The 23,443-nt window shown below is 40.2% G+C and overlaps 1 protein-coding gene across 5 annotated transcripts in view; it reads left to right on the plus strand.

Moving 5' to 3' along the window:
- Window positions 1–23,443, plus strand: part of LOC134351900 (katanin-interacting protein) — a 147,451-nt gene that overhangs the window by 25,863 nt on the left and 98,145 nt on the right. For 4 of the 5 annotated variants that reach the window (XR_010019289.1, XM_063058784.1, XM_063058785.1 and 1 more), the window contains 8 exons: window positions 1,216–1,314; window positions 4,084–4,193; window positions 7,677–7,808; window positions 12,771–12,911; window positions 13,218–13,440; window positions 19,208–19,339; window positions 21,843–22,021; window positions 22,963–23,063. Coding sequence is in view for 4 of the 5 variants with exons in the window: in XM_063058784.1 (XP_062914854.1) it covers window positions 1,216–1,314; window positions 4,084–4,193; window positions 7,677–7,808; window positions 12,771–12,911; window positions 13,218–13,440; window positions 19,208–19,339; window positions 21,843–22,021; window positions 22,963–23,063 (1,117 nt within the window). In the remaining variant the exon portion in view is untranslated. The remainder of the gene's footprint in view (window positions 1–1,215; window positions 1,315–4,083; window positions 4,194–7,676; window positions 7,809–12,770; window positions 12,912–13,217; window positions 13,441–19,207; window positions 19,340–21,842; window positions 22,022–22,962; window positions 23,064–23,443) is intronic. The other variant, XM_063058786.1, reaches the window with a different exon arrangement.

Here is a 23,443-nt window from a genome sequence, read left to right on the forward strand (position 1 = left end):
ACTATAAAACTTCAGTAACTTGTCTTTCTGTTTATTTAAATCATATACAGTGGTAGTTCCGACACTATTTTCTTCAGTAAGACGCCGCACAGACACACCACGATCAAGCTTCTGCAATAACTCCACTTTCTGCATTATTGATGATAGATGTTTCCTTCTCTTTTTCTCATTGTTACCCATAGGGGTATCTGCAGTTCTTTTTAACATTTTCACAGTGAAATTAAACACAAAGTCAACAGTGAACACAAAATATCAGCGAACAGCAAATGCATGAGTAACCAGTGCAAGCGCTGAGCCACACTTGGTGTCTGGCAGCCTCTGCTAGTGTTGCCACGTCACACCTGAGTGACGTCAGCTGTTGGCGAAAAAAACTTCGGTTTTCAGAGCTTTTTGGATTTCAGAATTTCGGATAAAGGAATGTGCACCTGTATTGTTGTTGGCTTGCATTTGTCATGATTGCATCGATATGGTGGGCTCTGAGATGTTGACGCGCATGAACTTGAAGCTGCTTACCCTTTCCACCACTGACCCCTCAATAAGGACTGGGGTGTGCCCTCCTGACATCCCTATCCTGAAGTCGAACAATCCGTTCCCTGGGCTTGCTGATGTCGAGTGTGAGGTTATTGTTGCAACACCACTTAACCAGCTGATCTCTCACTCTTGTACACGTCCTCTTCACTATCTGTGATTCTACTGATAACAGTGGTATGTGTCTTCAGCGAATTTTTAGATTGTGTTTGAGCTGTGCCTAGTCACATAGTTATGAGGAGAGTAGAGCAGTAGGCTAAACATATTTCCTTGATGTGCACCTATGTTGATTGCTAGCGAGGACGAGGTGTTGTTATTGATTTGCACTGACTGTGTCACCAGGCGAAGAATTTAAGGATCCAGTTGTAGAAGGAGGTAGAGTTACCCAGGTTTTCAAGTTTATTGATCATTACTGAGGGACGATGGTGTTTAATGTTGAGCTGTAATCAATAAACAGCAGCCTCATGTATGCTTTGCTGTTGTCTAGGTGCTGCAGAGTTGAATGGAGAGTCAGTGAGTTGTATCCACTGTAGACCTTTTGTATAGTAGGCAAATTGCAGCAGGTCTAGGTGTTTGCTCAGGCAAGAGTTAATTCCAGCCAAAACCAGTATCTCAAAGCACTTTATCACAGTAGATGGTGATAGTCATTGATGCAGCTCACATTTCTTTTCTTTGGCACTTGTATAGCTGATGTCCTTTTGAAGCCGGTGCAGCAGTGGAAGGTTGAAGATGTCCTCGACCTCTGCAGCCAGTTGGACGACCCCAGTTTTTTCTGTACCTTCCCAGGTACACCAGCATTTTTTTTTACTTCCTTTAAGCATCACTTTAATTCCTGGAATACAAGAGGTACTGCAGATACTGGAAATCCAGAGCAATACACACAGTGTGCCGGTGGTGCTCAGCAGGTCAAATAGCATTTATGGTTGGGAATAAACAGCTGACTTTTCAAGCCAAGACCCTTCAAAAGGACTTTTAAATCTTTCCGTTCTGTCATTTTTTTTTGGCTTTTCTTTGTACCTAGTACAGTAACTAGATACAAATTTGTTCATGTCTTTTTTAAAATCTTGTTCCTTGCTACTTTGCTGGTCCCTAGCAGTTATCTTTTCAGGGGAATACAGTTAAGTTTTTCAGGGTAGAACAAATTTATTTTGTTGCGGCTTTAATCTGAAGGCAAATACAAAACTCTTTTGTCTTCAGGGAAAATTGCCGTCATGGCCTTAGTACTAGGTGATAAGCTAAGAGCTTGTTGAGTAGTCACAGCTGTAGAACGGGATACACAATACACACACCAAAGTTACACTGGTAGCAAAATTCTAATGAACTAACAATTCGATGTTAATGACTGGAGGAAAAATACTGATCAAATTTTGGTGATAAAATTCCTTCTTTTCAATCTGGGGAGGTAGGTGGGACCTCAAGTTAAGATGCCATCTGAAAGAAAGCAGAGTATAGATAAGGTGGACCAAAAGTGGGCCACTCAGTCTATCTTCACTGTATCCATGTATTAGGAATTACCCGCCTCCCCTGAGCCTATGAACGTAAACTGTTGCCTTAGCAGTAGATACAGATATGAACAAGGAATCTACTGTAGTTTTGGGAAGACGAAGATGAATGTGCAAGAATTGATTGATGAGAATTCTTAAGAGTAGGTGCAGATTATGTAGTCTGCCCATCCACAAATTCTATTCTTTGTTGTTTATGCAATTTTTGGCTGTGGGTGTCCCCAGTTAGTCCAGAATTTGTTTAACTCAGGTGGTTGTCATGAAATTAATGGAGAGTCACCTTCTTCAATCACTGTAGTTTATTCTGAGATAATTTTTGTTAGGGAGTTGGCAAGATTCAAATGCAGCTATAGAGAATGAAGCAGGATATATTCCTAATTTATTTGATATCTGATTTGAAGGAGAACCTGCAAGTGGTGCTGTTCCTATAGAAAAACCTTGCTGGGAACTGCAGGATGTCTTGTAGTTGGTGCACAGTGCAGCCAAATCTGGTAATAAATAAAATGAAGTGTTGAATTTTATTGATTGATTGAGATACAGCGCGTGGTAGGCCCTTCTGACCCTTCGAGCCATGAGCCTAGCAATACCCCCATACTAATCCTAGCCTAATCACGGGACAATTTACAATGACCAATTAACCTACCAACCAGTATGTGTTTGGACTGTGGGAGGAAACCGGAGCACCTGGAGGAAACCCACACAGTCACGGGGAGAATGTCCAAACTCCTGAGGGCAGCAGCGGAAATAGAACCTGGTCACCTATACTGTAAAGTGTTGTGCTAACCACTATGCTACCATATTGTTCACAACAAATGAACTTCGTTGAGAATGCAAGAGCTGTTTTGTTCTGCTTGCTGTTGATCTGCTGGAGCAATCATCCATGCAAATGAAGAGTATTTTTCACATGGATTTGACTTGGAGGAAAGACCTTAGGATATGAAGAAGAGAATTCATTTTAGGATACCCAGTCTCTGATGAGCTCTTATAGCCATAGTATTTATGTTGCTGGTTTAGTTGAGTGTCTGGAATTTTAGTCTTGAATATTGAATACCAAGGATATCAGGGTTGTAACTGTATGGGAAAGTTTGGTGAAATGCATGCATTGTTCTGAATCGCATTTCTTGAGTTGGACGGTTGGGATGTTGTCTGGTTCCATAATCTCTGCCATAATGAGTACTTCGCAGCATATCATGTGCTGTGAATCAAACTGGGAGACAGTGGCTCAGTGATGGTGGGGATCTCGTGTGGAAGTGGAGGTGAATCATTTACTTGGGATTTCTGCTTGATCATGAGTCTGAATGCTGCAGCTTGGTGTTTAATACACATGCTGAGCCTCACCATTGTTTACACTAAGGATGTTTTGGAGCACCTTCCTCCTGTTAATTGCTTTAATCATTTGCCACCATGCATGAGTGCAAAGGTTTGATTTTTTCTGGGATCACTTAGCTCTGACTATTGCATGCTCTTTTTGCTTGTAATGTGCATGTTGGTCCTGTTTTGCAGATTCACTAGGTTGGCATCTCATTTTTTGGGTCCACCTGGTGTTGCTCCTGACAGGCCCTTTTGCACTCCTTTCCTGTAACAAGAGAGAGAAACATTCATATGAGGCCATATGGTTCCGAGCTCTTCACAGTACCTTGTTGTGAGCGGCACTGAGTTTATCCCATTTTGTGTGATTGTTGTGTTGCTCTGTGTCATTGTGAACCTCCTCGGTGTGAAGACAAGTTGTTATCTACTGTCCTTGTTTCCTTATTTCGTCCTACAGAATTTTAAATTTACCATATGTATGAAAATATCAATTCCATTCATGTTTAGATGCTTTTTTTTTATGTATTTTTGAATTTCTTTGAAAACCTTTGAGTTTTTGGATGGATGGTGGGGGTGGGAAGGGACCTTGTATGTTAACAATTTCTTTCAAACAGTTAAAAAGTCGCCATCTGCATTTTTCCGGTATACTGTTAAGGTGCTAATTTTAGCTTTATGATATGAAGCAATTCTTTATGTTCACCTTTAGTTTCTATGTTAAAAATTTTCAATGCAAAATTAATTTCAGATTCTGCTTCAAGATCGACTTCCAATGCCGAAGAGCTGCAAGAGAGAGAAACGCTGAAACGTCGAACCCAAACGGCGCCAGACAAAGTTCAGCGAAAAGGTTGGGTACAGGTAAAGTAAATTGTAATAAACCATTATGAAATATCTGAGAAATCTTTGTACAATCACAGACAGTCTGTCACAAACCCATTACAAATGTTCCAGCTTAACAAAACTGGTACAGGTCGACTTTCACTAATCCGACTACCTGTAATCCGGTTCCTTCGATAATCCGCACTGATTTCAAATTTTCCGCGCGGCTGTAATTTCAAGTTTCCCGGGCCACCGTACCAATCTGCTGCGCATTGTTTTGGTTGCGCTAGATCTGTTCACGTGTTGGCACGCCCTTGTAAGCATAGACAGGCGATTCCTGCTTGTTTTCCCGCATTTATTAATATCATTTGCATGAGGCGTGGCCACCTGGCACCCGTCTGTCTCACCCGCCAGCGGCGGGGGAGCTGGCGCATGCTGGGTCAGTCCGCCTTCTCGCCCACTTGCTGGCAGTCGCGCACTGCCCTCCGGCGTCGCCCAGCCGGCGCTCCATTCTCTTCTGCCTACGACCTCAGATCAGACGTGGTGACCCGCTGAACTTAAGTGGAGGAAAAGAAACTAACGAGGATTCCCTCGGTAACTGTGAGTGCAATCTAGTCTTTGGGGTAACTGCAGGTCTGTGTCTTTGCTATCGTTTAGCTCACGCTTGAGTGCTGGTAGTGGGTGCGCTTTTTTTTTGCCGGTGGGGAGGGGGGATTGTTGCTCGCTGCCGCTTACGCGCGGGAGGGAGGGGAGCGGGGGGATCTTAGGGGTTCTAACATTTAACTGTCGTTCATTCTTTGGGGCTCTCCTCTGTTTTTGTAGATGGTTGCGAAGAAAAGGCATTTCGGGATGTATATTGTATACATTTCTCTGACATTAAATGAACCTTTGAATCCTTTGATACTTTAAAGGTATGATGAGGCGGCTAGCTATTGCTTAATGTGATCCTTCTGTAATTCGGCATTTTCACTAATCCGGCACTCCTCAGGTCCCAATGGTGCCGGATTATAGAAGGTCAACCTGTAGCATAATTCCAGCGCCACTTTCCACCCCGAGCATCAAAGACATCAAGGTGACATCCCTTCTCCAATGTTCTGTAGAGACTATCTCGTACTACCTTGATTTGATGAATTACATAGCTACATTTCCAAGCTGAATATTAACAGTGTTTTTAAAGGCTTAGATCTCTTGGGGGTTTCTCATGTTTAAGCAGAAGTTAATTACACTTCTGTGATGGTGAGGGCTGTTCCTGTGATTTCAGTACATTTCAGATTTATTGTCTCATGCCTCATCCTGCCTGGCAGCACAATCACTGCTAGTTAATAAAAATGAGATTACCATAGGGAGAGGGTATTGTCTAAATATTATATCTATAACTTCAAAGAGAGATTTTGTTAACTTATAGTACACTTAAATCAAATCTCATCTCATCTTTACTTATCAGAAATAATATTTCAACATGAAAATTAGTACTTTTTTTCTGAAATCACAAGCATTTCTGTCATTTTCCAGTTCGATCTATCATGGGTTTTTCTAAGATACTATTTTTATCAACAAATTACTGTATATTTTAGAAGACAATGCTGTCTAAGAAAAATGTAGTTAGGATATGATGGGACAGATTTGCATTGCCAAGGAGAATTGAACAAGCTGCCAAATGTTGTGTTGCTGTTTGAATATTTGCAAACTATGTCAGCTACCTAAGTAAATTGTGACGTTCAGCATCAGAATCAGGTTTATTATCACTGACAAATGACAAGAGATTTGTTGTTTTATGGTAGCAAACATAAAAAATTACTATAAAGTTACAATTTTAAAAATAGTGCAAAAGAGGAGTGGTGAGGTAGGGTTCATGACGCATTCAGAGATCTAATGGCACAGGAGAAGAAGCTGTTTCTAAAATGGAGGTGGCTGAATCTATAACCATCTGCAGCCTCCTTTGATCCTGTGCATTGGAGCTTCCATGCCAGATGGTGATGCAACCAGTCAGAATGCTCTCTGTAGTCTTTGGTGACATACCAAATCTCCTAATGAAATGTAGCTGCTGTTGTGCCTTCTTCAATATGATTGCATCAATATGTTAGGCCCTTGATAGATCCGCTGAGGTGTTGACACTCAGGAACTTGAAGCTGCTGACCCCTTGATGAGAACTGGTGTGTGTTCTCCCTGACATTGGGTGCAAAGTTGTTGTTGCGATGCCACTTAGCCAGCCAATCTATCTCACTGCAGTACTGTACACCTCCATGTCACCATCTGAAATTCTGCCAGCAGCAGTGGTGTCATTGTCGAATTTATGGAGGGAATGTGAGCTGTGCCTAGCTGCACAGTCATGAGTGTAGAGTAGAGCATTAGGTTAAGGTTACATCTTTAAGGTGCACCTGTGTTGTTAATGAGGAGGAGTTGTTATTACCACTCTGCATTGCAGAAGCAGGTAAGGAGTACGGAGGTCCAAGTTTTAAAACTTGTTGATTAGTACTGATAGGATGTTGGTGTTCAACACTGAGTTGTAATTGATAAACATCAGCGTAAAATAGGTATTGCTTTGTCCAAGTGGTCTTGGGCTGACTGGAGAGCCAGTGAGATTGTTTCTGCTGTAGACCTGTTGTGCTGGTAGGCAAATTGCAGCAAGTTCGGGTCCTTGCTCAGGCAGGAGTTAAATCTGGTTATGACCAAACTTGCCAAGTCGGTATGAGTGCTATTGGGAGATTGCCATTAAGGCAGCTCACCCTGCTCTTCTTGGGTACTGGTGTGATTGATGCCCCTTTGAGGCAGGTGGGAACCTCTGACTGCAGCAATGACAGGTTGAAGATGTCCTACCCATGTCTTCAACATCTGCTGCAACCATTTTGTCAGCATTCCATACACTTGGTGAGTGTTTGCTTTTGGATGGCTATGAAAGTAGGTATTATCAATTGTCTTTAAAACAGCTGCATTACTTGAGTAGTTTTTCGGCAGAATGTATGTGGGACTTTAAAAAAAATCACCATGGGGAGGAAACACTAAAAAAATATAATTTGTAGCCCAGTTTACAATTTTCTATTGAAATTGGTATTTACTTTCCAAATTTAATTCTAACTGGGTTGTAGGAGCTATTCTATTTTGTAAACCATGTCGTAAAGTTACTTCTGCAGAATAAATAAGACATTGGGTGGGGGGGGGGTGAAATTAGCATCAGTACATTGCATTACTAAACAAAAATATCTTACTTGTTTGTGTTTCAATATACTGCAAAATAGTAATGAATAAATATTTTTTTTGCCCTTCCCTTCTCATTTTTTATTCAATCTTCATAATTCTAATGTCAGATGAATTAACTTCTTTTTTTCCCCTTTTCCAAAAGGAGAATATGGGAATAGGTGAGTCCTGGCAGATATGCATTGTGGATTGGAATACTTGAAATCAATCTAATTCTAAATTGTAACCAGAATTATAAGTTTGTGCTGTTGTTCCAGTTTAATGTTAGGATATGTACTGTACTGTACCTTAATTTCTGTTATAGATAACTTTGTCATTTTGTTACAGTCTTCGGTCCATATTAAAACCGAGAAAGGTGTGCAGTTGCACCTTGGTCCACTTGTCGATTACTCTAATGATTTTGAACCTTATGAAAGTGTTAACATGGATACGCAGGAGCTACTGTGTGATTGCTCTCAGGTAACTTTCTTTGAAAAGATACAATAAATAAAGTTAGTCCTGACGAAGGGTCTCGGCCTGAAACGTCGACTGCGCCTCTTCCTATGGATGCTGCTTGGCCGGCTGCGTTCACCAGCAACTTTGATGTGTGTTGCTTGAATTTCCAGCATCTGCAGAATTCCTGTTGTTTGCGTTTAAAAATCCTATCGTATTGTTTTTTTTAAAATGTAACTTTGGTGAACAAGTGTATTTCTTTTGATTCCTGCAAAGTTTCCATCCAGTATGACCATAGTTTGAATTCCAAATTTTTTAAGAGATTATAAAACATTTACAGCAGAGAAAACAGACTATTTGATACTACTGGTATGCTGTTCTTTCACCTCTGCGTGAGTTTCTCCTAACTTGATCAACATCTTTCCATTTTAAGATCAATAATGATAATTTTGCATTAAAAATATAAAATGTTGTTCAAAATATTGCCAATGCAATTTTAAAAAAAACAGTAATTGCAGGCAAATTTAATACATGCGTTAGAAAATCTGTGTATCTCTGATTTGGAGGTTTTGAGGGCCGAGATGAATAATCTTTCAGCAATCAGATTCACAAGGGATGTGTGGAGTCATGCCGTGAAATAATTGTATTTTTACATCAAATTTATAAACGTTTTGAGGATAATGATCAAATGTCTTTAAATTTCTGCCAGCCATTTCTGAAGATTGATTCAGCAGCAACTTTAAAAACTTTCCTTATTTTTTCATTGGTGTAACAAACTGTTATTTAAATTTCCTAAGTTCAGGCGGTCTCCTTCAAGGTATGTCAAATTTGTGAAATCCAAAGGTTGTTGCTGAAGTTCCAATAATTTTTCTGGTTCAAAACTCTTCACTGATGTGTTTCAAGAGAGTCACTTTGTTAACAGGGAAAACGTATCTTCTATAGTATGAGATGTAGCAGTTTGACGTAGATATGTAGGTCAAGAGGCGCCAGTGTACATGGGTTACTCTCTGCGGGCTGCAAGAATTTGTACCAATTTTCTTCTTAAATATACTCCTTTTGAATTACTTTTGCTGCAATCCGCAGCATGTAACTTTCCTTAGTGGACTAAGAAATTGCATATCTCATCTCATGTTCAATGGTTAAAGCACGGTGCCTTTCAGGGTCAATGCCAAGGCCAAGGCCGAAAGTGCAGCAGGAGAGGCAGGATTCATACCGTGCTGAAGCTCAGAGGGAATGAGGCCTCCTCTGCCTACCATCTTGTTAGCGAATGTATAGTCACTTGAAAATAAGACTGACAATCTCAAGGCTGCTGCATCAGAGGCAGATGAGGCAGATCTCTCAATTGTTTGTTGCATTGAGACTTGGTTAACAGGAAACACGCCAGACACAGCTATCCAACCAGAAGGCCTTACGATTTTCAGAATGGATAGAGCCTTGAATTCTGCTAAGGGAAGAGATGGTGGTGTATTAGATTATGAGGACGCTCAGTCCTCATTTATTGTCATTTAGAAATGCATGCATTAAAAAATGATACAATGTTCCTCCGGTATGATATCACAGAAACACAAGACAGACCAAGACTAAAACTGACAAAAAACACATAATTATAACTTATAGTTACAACAGTGCAAAGCAATACCGTAATTTGATAAGAGCAGACCATGGGCACAGTAAAAAAAAAAGTCTCAAAGTCCCAATAGCCCCAACATCTCACGCAGATGGTAGCAGGAAGAAACTCTCCCTGCTATGAGCTTCCAGCGCTGCAAACTTTCTGATGCAGCTTCCTGGAAGCACCCAACCACAGTCCAACTCGTGAGTCCGTCCGAAAACTTGGAGCCTCCGATGCTGAGCACCGAGCACCATCTCTGCCAAGCGCTTTGACCCCAGCCCTAGCTGCCAAGCAACAGGCAAAGCTGAGGATTCGGGGCCTTCCCCTCCGGAGATTTAGGATCACACAGTAGCAGCGGCAGTGAAGCAGGCATTTCAGAAGTTTCACCAGATGTTCCTCCGTGCTCTCACATCTGCCTCCATCAAATCAGAATGCACGGCCTCCTACTTGACAGATTACAGATATTCATCACTGGAGAGGCCGCGCGCTGCGTCGTGTCGCCATGTTCTCCTCCTCTGGTGTATGTTTTTAAGTCATTTCTTGTTGGTGCATGGATGTTGGGGTTATATCGACTCCTTGTTCCCCTGACTTAAAACAACTAACGATTAAATGTAGACCATTCTATTTGCCTCGAGAATTCTCGTCTGTGATCCTGACCGCACTTTACATACTGCCTGTGGCCAATCATAAGCAAGCGCTCATGAAACTGCACGATGCTGTCTGTAAACAAGAAATGGCCTATCACGACACATTTCAAATTATAGTTGGTGACTGTAACCAGGCCTGTTTGAAGAAAGCCCTGCTCAGTTGTCACCAGCATGTCACCTGTTGCATCAGAGGTCCCATCACGTTAGACCACTGCTACACTATGATAAGGAATGCCAATCATTCCCTCCAAAATTGCATTTTGGCAAGATGGATCATTTGGCTGTACCTCTGCTCCCTGTATAGAGCCTAAATAGCAAGGATTCAGAGATCAAGACAACCAAGAAGTGGTCGCGGGAGGCTGAGGAACAGTTACAGGATTGCCCTGAGTCAGTAGACTGGGCCATGTTCAAGAACTCATCTGAGGACCAAAATGACTACACCAGGATCATTACAGGCTTTGCTAAAACAGCTGTGGATGAGTGTGTCCTCACGAAATTGTTCAGGGCTTTCCTCATTCAGAAGCCCTGGATGAACAATGAAATCTGGAATTTGCTGAGAGCCATTTCAGAGGCATTCAAATCCGGAAATCAAAAATGCTGTATGATCTCTGGAAAACCATCTCTTGGGCAAAGTGGAGATTCTGGACCAGACTGGAATCAACAAGGGATGCTCGACAGCTGTGGGAGGGTTTGAATGCCAAAACCTCCTACAAAGCTAAATCTTGCAACATAGGGGATAGCTTCGCTTCCAGATGAGCTCAATGCCTACTAATGCTCGCTTTGACCACCAGAACAGGGAGGAACCATTGTGCACTCCCATGTCTCCTGATTATTCTTTGGCCTCAGTATCTGAAGATGACATTAGGGCTGCCTTCGAAAGAGTGACTCCAAGGGAAGCACTTGGTCCGGACAGAGTACCTGGTCGAGTACTGAGGACTTGCTGATGGATATCTTCAACCTCTTGCTTCAGCAGTGAGTGGTACCCACCTGCTTCAAGCAGGCTTCAATCTTACTGGTGCCCAAGAAGAGCATGGTAACCTGTCTAAATGACTATCACCCAGTGGCACTTACATCCATTGTGATGAAATGCTTTGAGAGGCTGGTTTTGAAGCATATCAGCTCCTGTCTGAATGGTGACTTGGATCCACTCCAATTCACCTACCAAAGCAACAGGTCAACAGCAGATGCTATCTTATTGGCTCTTCACATAACCCTGGAACATCTGGATAGTAAAGATGCATAGATCAGGATGCTCTTTATTAATTACAGCTCAGAATTTAATACCATCATCATCTCAAAACTGATCAATAAATTCCAAGACCTAGGCCTCAGTACCTCCTTGTGCAGTTGGATCTTGGATTTCCTCTTTTGCAGAACCCAGTCAGTTTGGACTGGCAAAAATATCTCCTCCACAATCTCCATCAGCACAGGAGCGCCGCAGGGATGTGTACTTAGCCCCCTGGTCTACTTGTTTTACACCTATGACTGTGTCAAGCTCCAAAACCATATGCAAGTTTGCTGATGACACTGTGTTATGGGCTGTATCAAAAGGTGTGATGAATCAGGAGGGAGATTGAAAACTTGGCTGAGTAGTGTAATAACAACAACCTCTCACTCAGTGTCAATAAGACCAAGGAACTGATTGAAGACTTTAGGAGAGAGAAACCAGAGGTCCATGAGCCAGTAATCATTTGGAGAATCAGAGGTGGAGGGGGTCAGTAACTTCAACTTCCTGGGTGTCACTCTCAGAGGAGCTGCCCTATAAATATATCATATAAATATTATTGCAAAGAATGCACGACAGCACCTCTACTTCCTCAGATGTCTGCAGAGGTTTGGCATGTTAACGAAAACCTTGACAAACTTCTATAGATGTGTAGTGGAAAGTGTGCTGACTGGCTGCATTATGGCCTGGTATGGGAACACTGAAGACTTTGAGCAGTAAATCCTACGAAAGGTAGTGGATTTGGCCCAGTATATCATAGGTAAAACCCTCCCAACCACTGAGCACATCTACATGAAACATTGCCATAGAAAAGTAGCATCCATCTTCGCCACCCAGGCCATGCTCTTTTCTCGCGACTGCCATCAGATAAAAGGTACAGGAGCCTCAGGACTCGCACCATCAGGTTCAAGGACAATTGCTACTCCTCAGCTATCAGACTCTTGAACAAAAGGAGATAACGACACTCATTTAAAGACTCTGTTATTGTTATTTATTGCTACTTATTTATATCAGCATTTGCACGGTTTGTTTACAGTTAATAGTTCCTGATGTTTAAAGTTTACAGTTACTGTGCTATAGATTTGCTAAGTGTGCCTGCAGTAAAGGAATCTCAGGGTTGTACGTGGCGACATATATGTACTCTGATAATAAATTTTACTTTGATATGTACCCCAGACAAACCTGAATTTGGATAGGAACTTCAAAATAGAAGAAAGTGCATGGAGCATAATAGAAATGTATGAACCAAATACACGCAGATCTGATCATTGGAAATTTTGACAAAAACACTTGGATAAAGATGTGTTATTTAAAGGACATGAATTGATTCAAGAATTTAAGAAATAATTAAAATTAAGATCCAATAATTTCAGAATGTTGGGATTGGCAGCCAAAGATGTAGCTGTCAATGATAGGGAAAACACGATCTTTATATATTTTATGATAGTATTGCCCTTTGTTTCAATGTAATCTTTATTTGCAAATTTTCTGTTTTAAAATCCTTGCAGAATCTCAGTGATAAATCATCCAAGCACAGAGGCGACTCCTGTGCCTTTTCAGAGTCCTCCTTCATAAAGCCATCAAGGACATCAGAAACCTGCTGTTGTGGTGGCAATGAAAAAATACTACTGAATGTGCAAGATATTAAGGTGTGCATGACCTTTTTCATTCATGCATTTATACAAATTGCACTGTTCTTATTTTAATTGTAAAATGTGTTCTAAATAATATCTCATATTTCACATTAGATCTAGTAAAAATTATTTTTTATATTTAACTATGGGTTGCATGAAATCCTGTATTTGTTGCTGTCCTTATTTTTGCTGTCGATCAATTACATAGCATTGGACTGAAGTCTTCTTTAAGCCAGACTCTGTAGGACACAATGATTAACTTAATGGCTTGCTTTCTTTTGTATTTATTAGTTCTGTACTTATGATCACCTGTTGTATTAGCTATTGAGAAGAAGCCTGCAGCCAAATGGTGACCTTCAGCTTAATGAGGAGAAGAGCGTTGGCAGCGAGGACTCCGATTCACTGGAGGATGATATTGTAGAGGAGATTGAAACTCAAGGTTCAGCCGAGAGTTTGAAAGATATACGGCTGAATAAAGAACTGAAACACAGCAGTGTACAATCTGGAGATCTGATTGTACTTGATTTTGGGCCTAGTACGAAAAGTAAGTTTGTAGGTTTTGAAAAATATGGAATTAATTTTACCATTAATAGAATTCAATATGTTAATTTAAAGTTTGTATTTGCAGAAGTAATATTTATTTTTTGGATTAATACCTTTGTTGAATTATGTTTAAAATAGTGACTGTACATGGATTCAAGGAGTTATTTTACTATAAGCAGTGTGCTTATATTACTTTAAGCAATATAACTGATCTGTGATATTCCTTGTAACACTATAATAAATGAAATAGCTATGGGACGGGCAGGGCAGTATAATTAATTCTGTGTCATACTGAGATAAAATGCAAGTACTTACACAGTGGAACAATTTTCTGCTCTTTGTAAGTTGACCTCTGCACATATATAATTACTGTATCAAGTTGAAGTGGATGGGCTACAGCAGCAGAATACCTCAAAATACACTCCTGTATCTATTAAAGTGGCTACTGAATGTATATCCTTAGATTTTATTTGCTTCTGCCTTTGTATTTTTGATGAGAGTTGAAAGAAAAAGGACACCTCTTGTATTTTCAATTAACACATGCATAAATGAATACAGGACTGAAAGTGTTATGTTTGAATACATGCAGTATGTGGAATAAGGTAGATGATCTTGTACCATACTTGTAGAGATTGTCAGGTATGACATGTGGATATTACTGAGTTGTGGCTGAAAGATCATAGTTGGTGGCTTAAGATCCAAGGACAGGCAGGTAGGCAGAGGGGTTTGCGTGGTTCTGTTAATAAAAAAATGAAATCAAATCCTTAGAAAGAGGTGACCATAAGATATAGGAGCAGAATTAGGCCATTCGGCCCGTCGAGTCTGCTCCACCATTCAATCATGGGCTGATCCAATTCTTCCAGTCATCCCCACTCCCCTGCCTTCACCCCATACCCTTGGATGCCCTGGTTAATCAAGAACCTTGATCTCTGCCTTAAATACACCCAGAGACTTGGCCTCCACAGCGGTCCCAACACCGACCCCTGTGAAACTCCACAGGTAACCAGCAGCCAGCCAGAATAGGATCCCTTTTTGGTTTGTCAAGCAGGACTTTACTTTCAGAAAAGCATGTTGGCTTTGGCCTATCTTGTCATCTGCCTCTAGGTACTCCGTAATCTCATCCCTAACAATTCCAACAACTTTTCAACCACTGATGTCAGGCTAACAGGTCTATAGTTTCCTTTCTGTTGCCTCCCGCCCTTCTTAAATAGCAGAGTAACATCTGCAATTTTCCCGTCATCTGGTACAATGCCAGAATCTATTGATTCTTGAAAGATCATCGTTAATGCCTCTGCAATCTCTCCAGTACTTCCTTCAGAAATGAGGGTGCATTTCATAAGGTCCAGGAGATTTATCCACCCTCAGACCATTAAGCTTCCTGAGCACCTTCTCAGTCGTAATTTTCACTGCACAAACTTCACTTCCTTGATACTTATGAATGTCCAGGTATACTGCAGACGTCTTCCACTGTGAAGACTGATGCAAAATACGCATTCAGTTCTTCTGCCATCTCTGCATCTCTTATTACAATATCTCCAGCATCATTCTGTATTGGTCCTATGTCAACCCTCGACTCTCTTTTACCCTTTATATACCTAAAAATGCTTTTAGTATCTTCTTTGATATTAGTCGCCAGGTTCCTTCCATAGTTCATCTTTTCCTTCCTAATGACCTTCTTAGTTTCCTTCTGCAAGTTTTTAAAAGCTTCCCAATCCTCTATGTACCCACTAGCTCTGGCTTCCTTGTATGCCCTCTCTTTTGCTTTTACTTTGCCTCTGACTTCACTTGTCAGCGACAGTAGTGCCCTTCTTCCCTTTGAAAATTTCTTCTTATTTGGAATAAATATGTCTTTCACTTCTCTCATTTTTCGTAGAAACTACAGCCATTGCTACTCTGCTGTCCTTCCTGCAAATGTCCTTTTCCATTCAACTTCGGCCAGTTCCCCTCTCATGCCATTGTAAGCTCTTTTATTCCACTGAAATACTGACACATTGGATTTTATTTTTTCCCTCTCGAATTTCAGTCTGAACTAGATCATATTGTCATCACTGTTTCCTAAGGGTTCCTTAATCTTAAACTCTCTTATCACCTCTAGATCATTGCACAACACCCAATCCAGCGCAGCCGATCCCCTAGTGGGCTCAACAACAATCTGTTCTAAAAAGCCATCCCTTAGACATCCTACAAATCTCTCTCTTGAGGTCCAGTACTGACCTGCTACTCCCAATCCACTTTCATGTTAAAATCCCCATGACATTTGCTTTCTGACACGCCTTTTCTATCTTCTGCTGTAATTTGTAATCCACATCCCAGCTGCTGTTTGGAGGCTTGTATACAACTGCCATTAGGGTCATTTTACCCTTGCCATTTCTTAACTCGGCCCGTAGAAACTCTGCACCTTCCAATCCTATGTCATCTCTTTCTACTGATTTAATATTATTTCTTATAGACAGAGTCAAACCACCCCCTGTGCCTACTAACCTATCTTTCCGATACCATATATCCTTGGACTTTTAGCTCCCAATGGTAGCCATCCTTTAGCCAAGTTTCAGAGATGGCCACAGCGTCATATTTGCTAATCTATAACTGAATTTCAAGATCGTCCATTTTATTCCTTATGCTGCATGCATTCAAATATTACACTCTCAGTCCAGTATTTGTTGCTTTTTGTTTTAACTGCACCATACCTCTATTGTCCTGTAACTCATGCCACTGGCTGTGATTAAGCCGCATCTCCTGCCTGTTCTTTTTATAATCTCTGTTGCACGTTATCTTTGATTTATTTCTGTTTTCCCCTTCCTCAACCCTATCACTCCAGTTCCCATCCCCCTGCCAAATTAGTTTTAACTCTCCCTAACAGCACTATTAAATGTGCCTGCTAGGATATTGAACCCCTTTGGGTTCAGGTGTAACCCATTCTTTTTGTACAGGTCATACCTCCCCCAGAAGAGGCCCCAATGATCCAGGAATCTGAAGCCCTGCCCCCTACACTAGTCTCTCAGCCACACATTAATACGCCTGATCGTGCTATTCTTGCACTCGCTAGCACGTGGCACAAACAGCAATCCTGAGATGACTACCCTAGAGGTCCTGCTTTTCAGCTTCCTACCTAACTACCTGAATTCTCTCTTCAGGACTTCCTCCCTTTCCCTACCTATGTCATTGGTACCAACGTGTATCAAGACTTCTGGCTGTTCACCCTCTCCCTTCAGAATACTCTGCACCCGAACTGAGACATCCTGTACCCTGTCACCTCAGAGGCAACACATCATGCAGGTATCTCTGTCAGGCTGATAGAACTTCCTGTCTGTTCCCCTCACAGTGGAATCCCCTATGACTACCGCATTCCTCATCTTCCTCTTTCCCTTCTGCACCACAGAACCAGGCTCAGTGCCAGAGACCCGATCACCATGGTTGTCCTCTGTCAGGTGATCTCCCTCAACTGCATCCAAAACAAGATAATGATTACTGAGTGGGATGGCCACAGGGGTGCTTTCTACTATTTGAGCTCTTCCCTAACCGTCACCCACTTATCTAGTTCCTGCAGCCTCGGGGTGACTAGCTCCCTGTAGCTCCTCTCTATCTCCTGTTCACTGTCCCTAATAAGTGACATAGGATTGGAAAATGTAGAATCCTAGTGGGTAGAGTTAAGAAACTGCAAAGGTAAAAAGATACTGATGGGAGTTATATACTGGCCTTTGAACAGTAGGATTTGGGATATAAATTACAATGGGAGATAGAAAAGGGCAATGTTACTTTAGTTATGGGTGATTTCAATATGCGGGTGATTGGGAAAATCAGGTTGGTGCTGGATCCCAAGCAAGAGAATTTGTAGAAAGCCTATGAGATAGCTTTATAGGGCAGCTTCTGGTTGAGCCCCCCCAGAGGAAAGACAATTCTGAATTGGATGTTGTGTAATGAATCAGATTTGATTTGAGAGTTTATGGTAAAGAAACCGTGAGGAGATAGTAACCATAGTATGATAGAATTCACCCTGCAGTTTGAGAGGGCGAAGATACAATGGAATAAAGGGAATTACAGAGAGTAGCTGGCCAAAATAGATTGGAAGATAACACAGCAGCGATGAGGCAGAGCAACAATGGCTGGAGTTTCTGGGGACAATTTGGAAGGCACAAGATAGACACATCTCATAGATAAAGTATTCTAAAGGTAGGATGAGGCAACTGTGGCTGACAAGGGAAGTCAAAGACAGCATAAAAGCAAAAGGTTAATCATAAAATATAGCAAAAATTAGTGAGAAATTAGAGGATTGGGAGGCTTTTAAAAACAACAGAAGGTAATTAAAAGCCATAAGGAGAGAAAAGATCAAATATGAAAATACGTTAGCCAATAATATGAAAGAGGATAATATTTTTTTCAGATATACAAGGAGTAAAAGAGAGTTGAAAGTGGATATTGAACTACTGGAAAATGATGTTGGAGGGGTAGTAATGGGGGCAAAGAAATGGCAGATAAACTTAAGTATTTTGCTTTAGTCTTCACTGTGGATGACACTAGATGTATGATAGAGATTTGAGAGTATCATGGGGCAAAGATAGTGTAGTTACTATAACTGAGAAGAAGGTGCTTGGGAAGCTGAAAGGCCTTAAGGTGCAGACTACACCCCAGGGTCTGAAGGAGGTGGCTGAAGAGATTGTGGAAGCATTAGTAATGATTTTTCAGGAATCACTTGATTCTAGAACGGTTTCAGAGGACTGGAAAGTGCAAATGCCACTTCACTCTTTAAGAAGGGAAGGAGACAGAAGAAAGGAAATTATAGGCTAGTTATCCTGACTTCAGTAGTTGGGAAGATATTGCGGTGAATTATTGAGAATGAGGTTTCGGAGTGCTAGGAGGCACATAATAAAATAGGCCAAAGGTAGCATGGTTTCCTTAGGGGAAATCTTGCCTAACAAGTCTGGTTGACCTTGTGGAAATAACAGGCAGGATAGACAATGGAGATATTGCTTACTGATTGCTCATGGTATTACAGGAAAGATACTAGTATGAATCAAAGATTGGCTGACCGGCAGGAGGCAAAAAGTGGAAGTAAAGGGGGGCTTTTCTGGTTGGCTGCCGGTGACTAGTGGTATTTCACACTGGTTGGTGTTAGAACTGCTTCTTTTCACATTATATGTCAATGATTTGGATGAATGAATTGATGGCTTTGCGGGCAAGTTTGTGCATGATGTGAAGATAGGTGGAGGGGCAGATAGTGTTGAGGAAGCAGAGAGTCTACAGAAGGACTTAGACAGGCTGGGAGAATGTGCAAAGAAGTTGTAGATGAAATATCTACAGTGTAGGGAAATGTGTGACCATGCATTTTGGTAGAAGGAATAAAGGCATAGACAGTTTTCTAAAAATCAGGGATGCAAAGAGACTTGGGAGTCCTTGTGCAGGATTCCCTGAAAGTTAACTTGCTTGTTGAGTTGGTAGTAAGAAAGGCAAATGTAATGTTGAATATCAAATATGAATGTTTCTTTGTAATGTAAATATTGTCTGATAAATGCCATATCAACATGTTCGCAGAGCACAAGAGATAGTATCAGACTTATTAGATGTTTAAGAGACCAGCCTAATGAGACTGAACTGATTTTCCAATATTATATGATTTCAATACTATGTTTGTTGCCATTACTTTTTTCAGAAGAAATAAGAATTTTGGGAAAAATCAGAGGATAATAGAATTAATTTAAACTGCTGAACTATCTGATAACAAGATAAATATGAGTAAAGAGCAGAACATTTATCAGTTCATCTTCCTGCAGGCAGACAAAAAGAGCAACTTCTAGCAGTAAGGCGAAAAGATGATGTTGCATCCTACATTCCTTTGAAACCTCTTCTAGTGAAAAGTAAATCTTTTGACCGGTCTGCCAGTCCTGCTTCTAACCAACAAACAAGTAAGGTCCATTTCAATGTGGCAGGTATCAAGCAAAGTATTTCGTCTTTACATCTGGTAGTCTGCCAACTTGCAAGCTTACATAGTAGAATCAGCTGAGAATATGGAATCATGTTGATTTTTTTCCATGGAGAATTTTAAAATTTAAGCAGCCAACTGAAGATACGACATAACATTTAGATTTTGAAACAATATTGTCTGATAAGTGCCATAACTGCGTCGAGTGAAGATGATTGAGAAAGTATCAGATTTGTAAGATAAGCGTTTATGAGACCCCACCTCATGAAGTTGAATTGGTTCTTGCAATGTTATCCAATTTTCACAATAGTTTATTAATAGTGGGAGAATATCATATCCCTCCATAGTATGTCCTTCTTGGTGAATAATGATTGAAGTAGTCATTTACTAACTTGCCCACTTACTGTAGTTACAGGCATAAATTCTCTCCTTTCTCATTGACTGGTCTTAACCTTTCCCCAGTTACCTGTCTTGTTATTTAATTTAAATATAAAAAGCCTTAGAATTATCTTTTGACCTTACTCTCCAAGGACATTTCATTTCCTCTTAATCCTCCTGATTGCATACTTAAGTTCTCTCCTGCTTTGTTTATATTCTCCCCAGGCACTGTTCAACTTCAGTTTTCTAGGCATTTACTTATGTTTCCTTTCTGTTTTTGATGAAACTTCCAGCATTTTTTTGTTATCCAAGGTTTCCAAACGTTGCCATCCTTGTCTCTCTTCCTCACAGTGGGATGAGTGTAAATGGTTAGTTGGCAGTAACCCAAACAGTTCGCAAGTTGGAAATGGAACAGTGAACAGAGTTCCCACCTGGCAAAAAATGTATGCAGATCCATAACAGCCAGCAGTTTCATTATGTCAGTCTCCCAAATGCTTATTTGTATGCACATGCTGTATATAAGTTGACCATTCATAAGCTGGGAAGGACCTATAAATGCTTTGGACAGCTTTATGAAAAGGGGTGAAAATGGTAAAAGGGTAATAACGCTGGACAACAAAGATTTTGCTTCCTGAATACTTTTGGATATACCTTATGGATTTTGGGCTGCTGATCATGAAAATCACCATGAAATTTCTCTATCATGCACCATTTGTTTGTAATCGCCTACGTTTGCTAGCTCAATTCATAATTCAAGTCAATTAAAGTGTTGCCCAAAATGTAAGCTGTAAAGTTTTCTGTCTCGTCCAGGCATGCCTAGGCATGGTTAGGCAGGGCAGATGTTGCCTGACAGGACAGGTTTTAGAGAGGCTATAAGAGCATCACACATCACTGTTCTATGCATTGTGTTTACATACATATCTGTTTGCAATCACATTGATGCACATGCTCTGTATGCATAACGTGTGTACTCATTATAACAGTAATTGTATTTTCAGAGCTATTTCTGATAGCAAAATGTCTTGCCAATGTTGCCACAGCTACGATACTTTCTGTTATATTTGTGGCGAGTATGGTATATGCTTAAATCTCAGACGGAGCAGGATTCCTCTTATTAAGAAAGCCTATGAGTTCTACTTTGGGTGTATAACTGGTTACCAAAGCAAAGCCTAGGCTCCTCACATTTGTTGCATTCGCATTTAGACTTCTTCCCTGCAAATCTTGGCGCTGTCAGCAATGGGCATGGTGAATGTTTCACCATGACATTGCGGTGACAGACGGTATCAGGGCAACTGGAATCCATCAATTCTGGCTGATTATTGTTGCACACTTAAGCGAGAAGCCTCAAACACTGAGTGCAAATGAAAATCATCAACAAAACATTTTTACCTTGGTTGAACTATTGCAAAGTGTCAGCACCGTTCACTTTCGAAAAGATTTGTTGTCCAGTGTAATAATTATCAACCTTTGCTTTGGTACATTTGTTCCTAAACTGAAATCCATAAAGCAATCTTCGAAGTGGTAAAATATCAGTGCTTCTTACTATCACACTTAAGTTGCCTCTTATCTACAATCTGTTGGTATTATTTAAGTAAATTTAAATACAGTTATTCCACATGGTATCATTAGCACTAATTAAACAGGTCCATCATTCAGATTCTAGACCCTGCATTCTTTGTTTTGAGAGTTTCCATTTCTTTGCCGTAAACGTATAATTGCATTATTTTATTGATTTTAATCATTAAAGTTTAATTTAATTTTGGGCTGGCTGGTGGCGCAATGATATCGGTGCCGGACCCGGGAGCGGAGGTTCCCGGGTTCGAAACCAGTCGGGTCCACTTCCAAGTACGCTTTTCATCCATGCCGGGTTGAGTGTCGAGATCACAACTTGATTTCGTAAAATAAAGGGAAAAATACTGTGAAAATGTCTGTGTGAAGAGTGGCGTGTCACACAGTCTCTCTCTCGCTCCGCGCCTTGTAAAAAACCATGAAAAAGACATCATCATGGACGCACGCACACAGACACACATGCATAGACTCGCACGCAGGCACACGCCAAAAAAAAAGTTTAATTTAATTTTAGTAACGTCATTTCATTTTTTTTCCAGAGCAAGAGTTCCACCAGGAAAGGGTACATTCTGCTGCAAGAAGGAATACATGCCATAGCAAGGATCCAGAATTATCTGCTTCAGTCGTCTTCCAAGCAATGCAGAAAGAAAATGAAGATGTGCTGAAAATAAAAGAAAAACAGAGCACAGTAATAAAAACACCGACGTGTTGGCAATCAGTACGTAATGACAGAAAAATGAACTTTCAGAGGTTTTAAAACACATGGATTATTAGAAGACCTGAAGACCTAGTTTTTTTTAGCAACCTTGGTGAAATTCTTTTAAGCAACACGCTTGTATATTTAGACTTTGCATTATAGTTAAGTTTTACTATAACCATAGGGAGTGAAATTTTGATGAATTGATAAATTGTGAAATCCAAACATGGACAATTGGTTGCATAGGTTCAAGATTTCCAGAAATTGTACTTCTGCACGTGTCACACAGAGCACTAAAAGTTTAAGTTTCTGTTTAAATAAACAATGTCATTTTTATATAAACGCATAAATTTAGAGGCAATAGAATCAATGCTAGAAGTACCACTTAAAGAGGCTTGGTTATAATAAAAGAACCTTTTAAGAGGCTTGTAGCAGAATGTATCCTCTCATGGTGGAATTCTGACTCTGGAAAAAAAAATTAAAAGCTGTTATTGATTATTAATCATTCTAAAATTAAATTAAACAAAATGATTAAAATCAATAAAGTAATGTAATTGTAAGTTTACCACACAGAAACAGAAACTCTGAAAACACAAAGAATGCCGGGTCTAGAAGTTGAATGATGTACCTGTTTAATATGATACCATGTGGTGTAACTGTATTGTCAGCGACTTAAGTAATATGAAAAGATTGTAGAAAGAGAGGCATCAAAGTGTGATAGTAAGGCAGATGAAGTATCAGTTTTTTTCATCTTACTTTGCATTATCATAACTCTTGAGTTAAGCTTTCTGTAGAAATATCCTATTTTTGACCAGTTTGAAGAGAGAAGATCATCAAAATGCATATGAAAAAAATGGTAGATATTTAAGAATCCGTGTTGTTTTAAAGCAAGTTTATCTGAATAAGGATATTTTTTGTATTTTTTTGAATTTCTTTTAAACTTTATTATTCTTGTGAATTAGCATTCCCCAGATGCAGCCATGAATGGCAGATTGCAGTGTTCATCAGTGAAGCATGATATGATCAATAGAGCTATTGAACGAATCAGTCTCTTGGAACCCAGGTAATCACAATTATCTTTCTTTTGATTAGAACACAAAAAAGGTTGGCCTTTCTAATTTCCCTTTCTACTTACAATATTTGAAGCTTTTAAATTCACTTTTTGTACCCCTTTTATTAATGTTCATAATGAATTCATGTGTGTAGATCTTTGATGGGAAATCATGGAGAAAAGCATCACTGTTCAATATGATCATAGATTGTGTAAGCTAAACAATGAATTTACACAAGTTTGTCAGAATGCTTCCTGGAGATTTTTTTCTTCATCTTTTTATTCAATGTCTGAAGTGCCTAGTATCTAAAATGTGGATTGAACCATTCTGTCATTAAGCTGTTTTAGCTGAAGATCTCAGTCTCTTCCTAAAGTCCAGAGAATATGTTGGT

This window comes from Mobula hypostoma, chromosome 9 (genome assembly GCF_963921235.1).
Source record: "Mobula hypostoma chromosome 9, sMobHyp1.1, whole genome shotgun sequence".
NCBI classification, from domain to species: Eukaryota; Metazoa; Chordata; class Chondrichthyes; order Myliobatiformes; family Myliobatidae; genus Mobula; species Mobula hypostoma.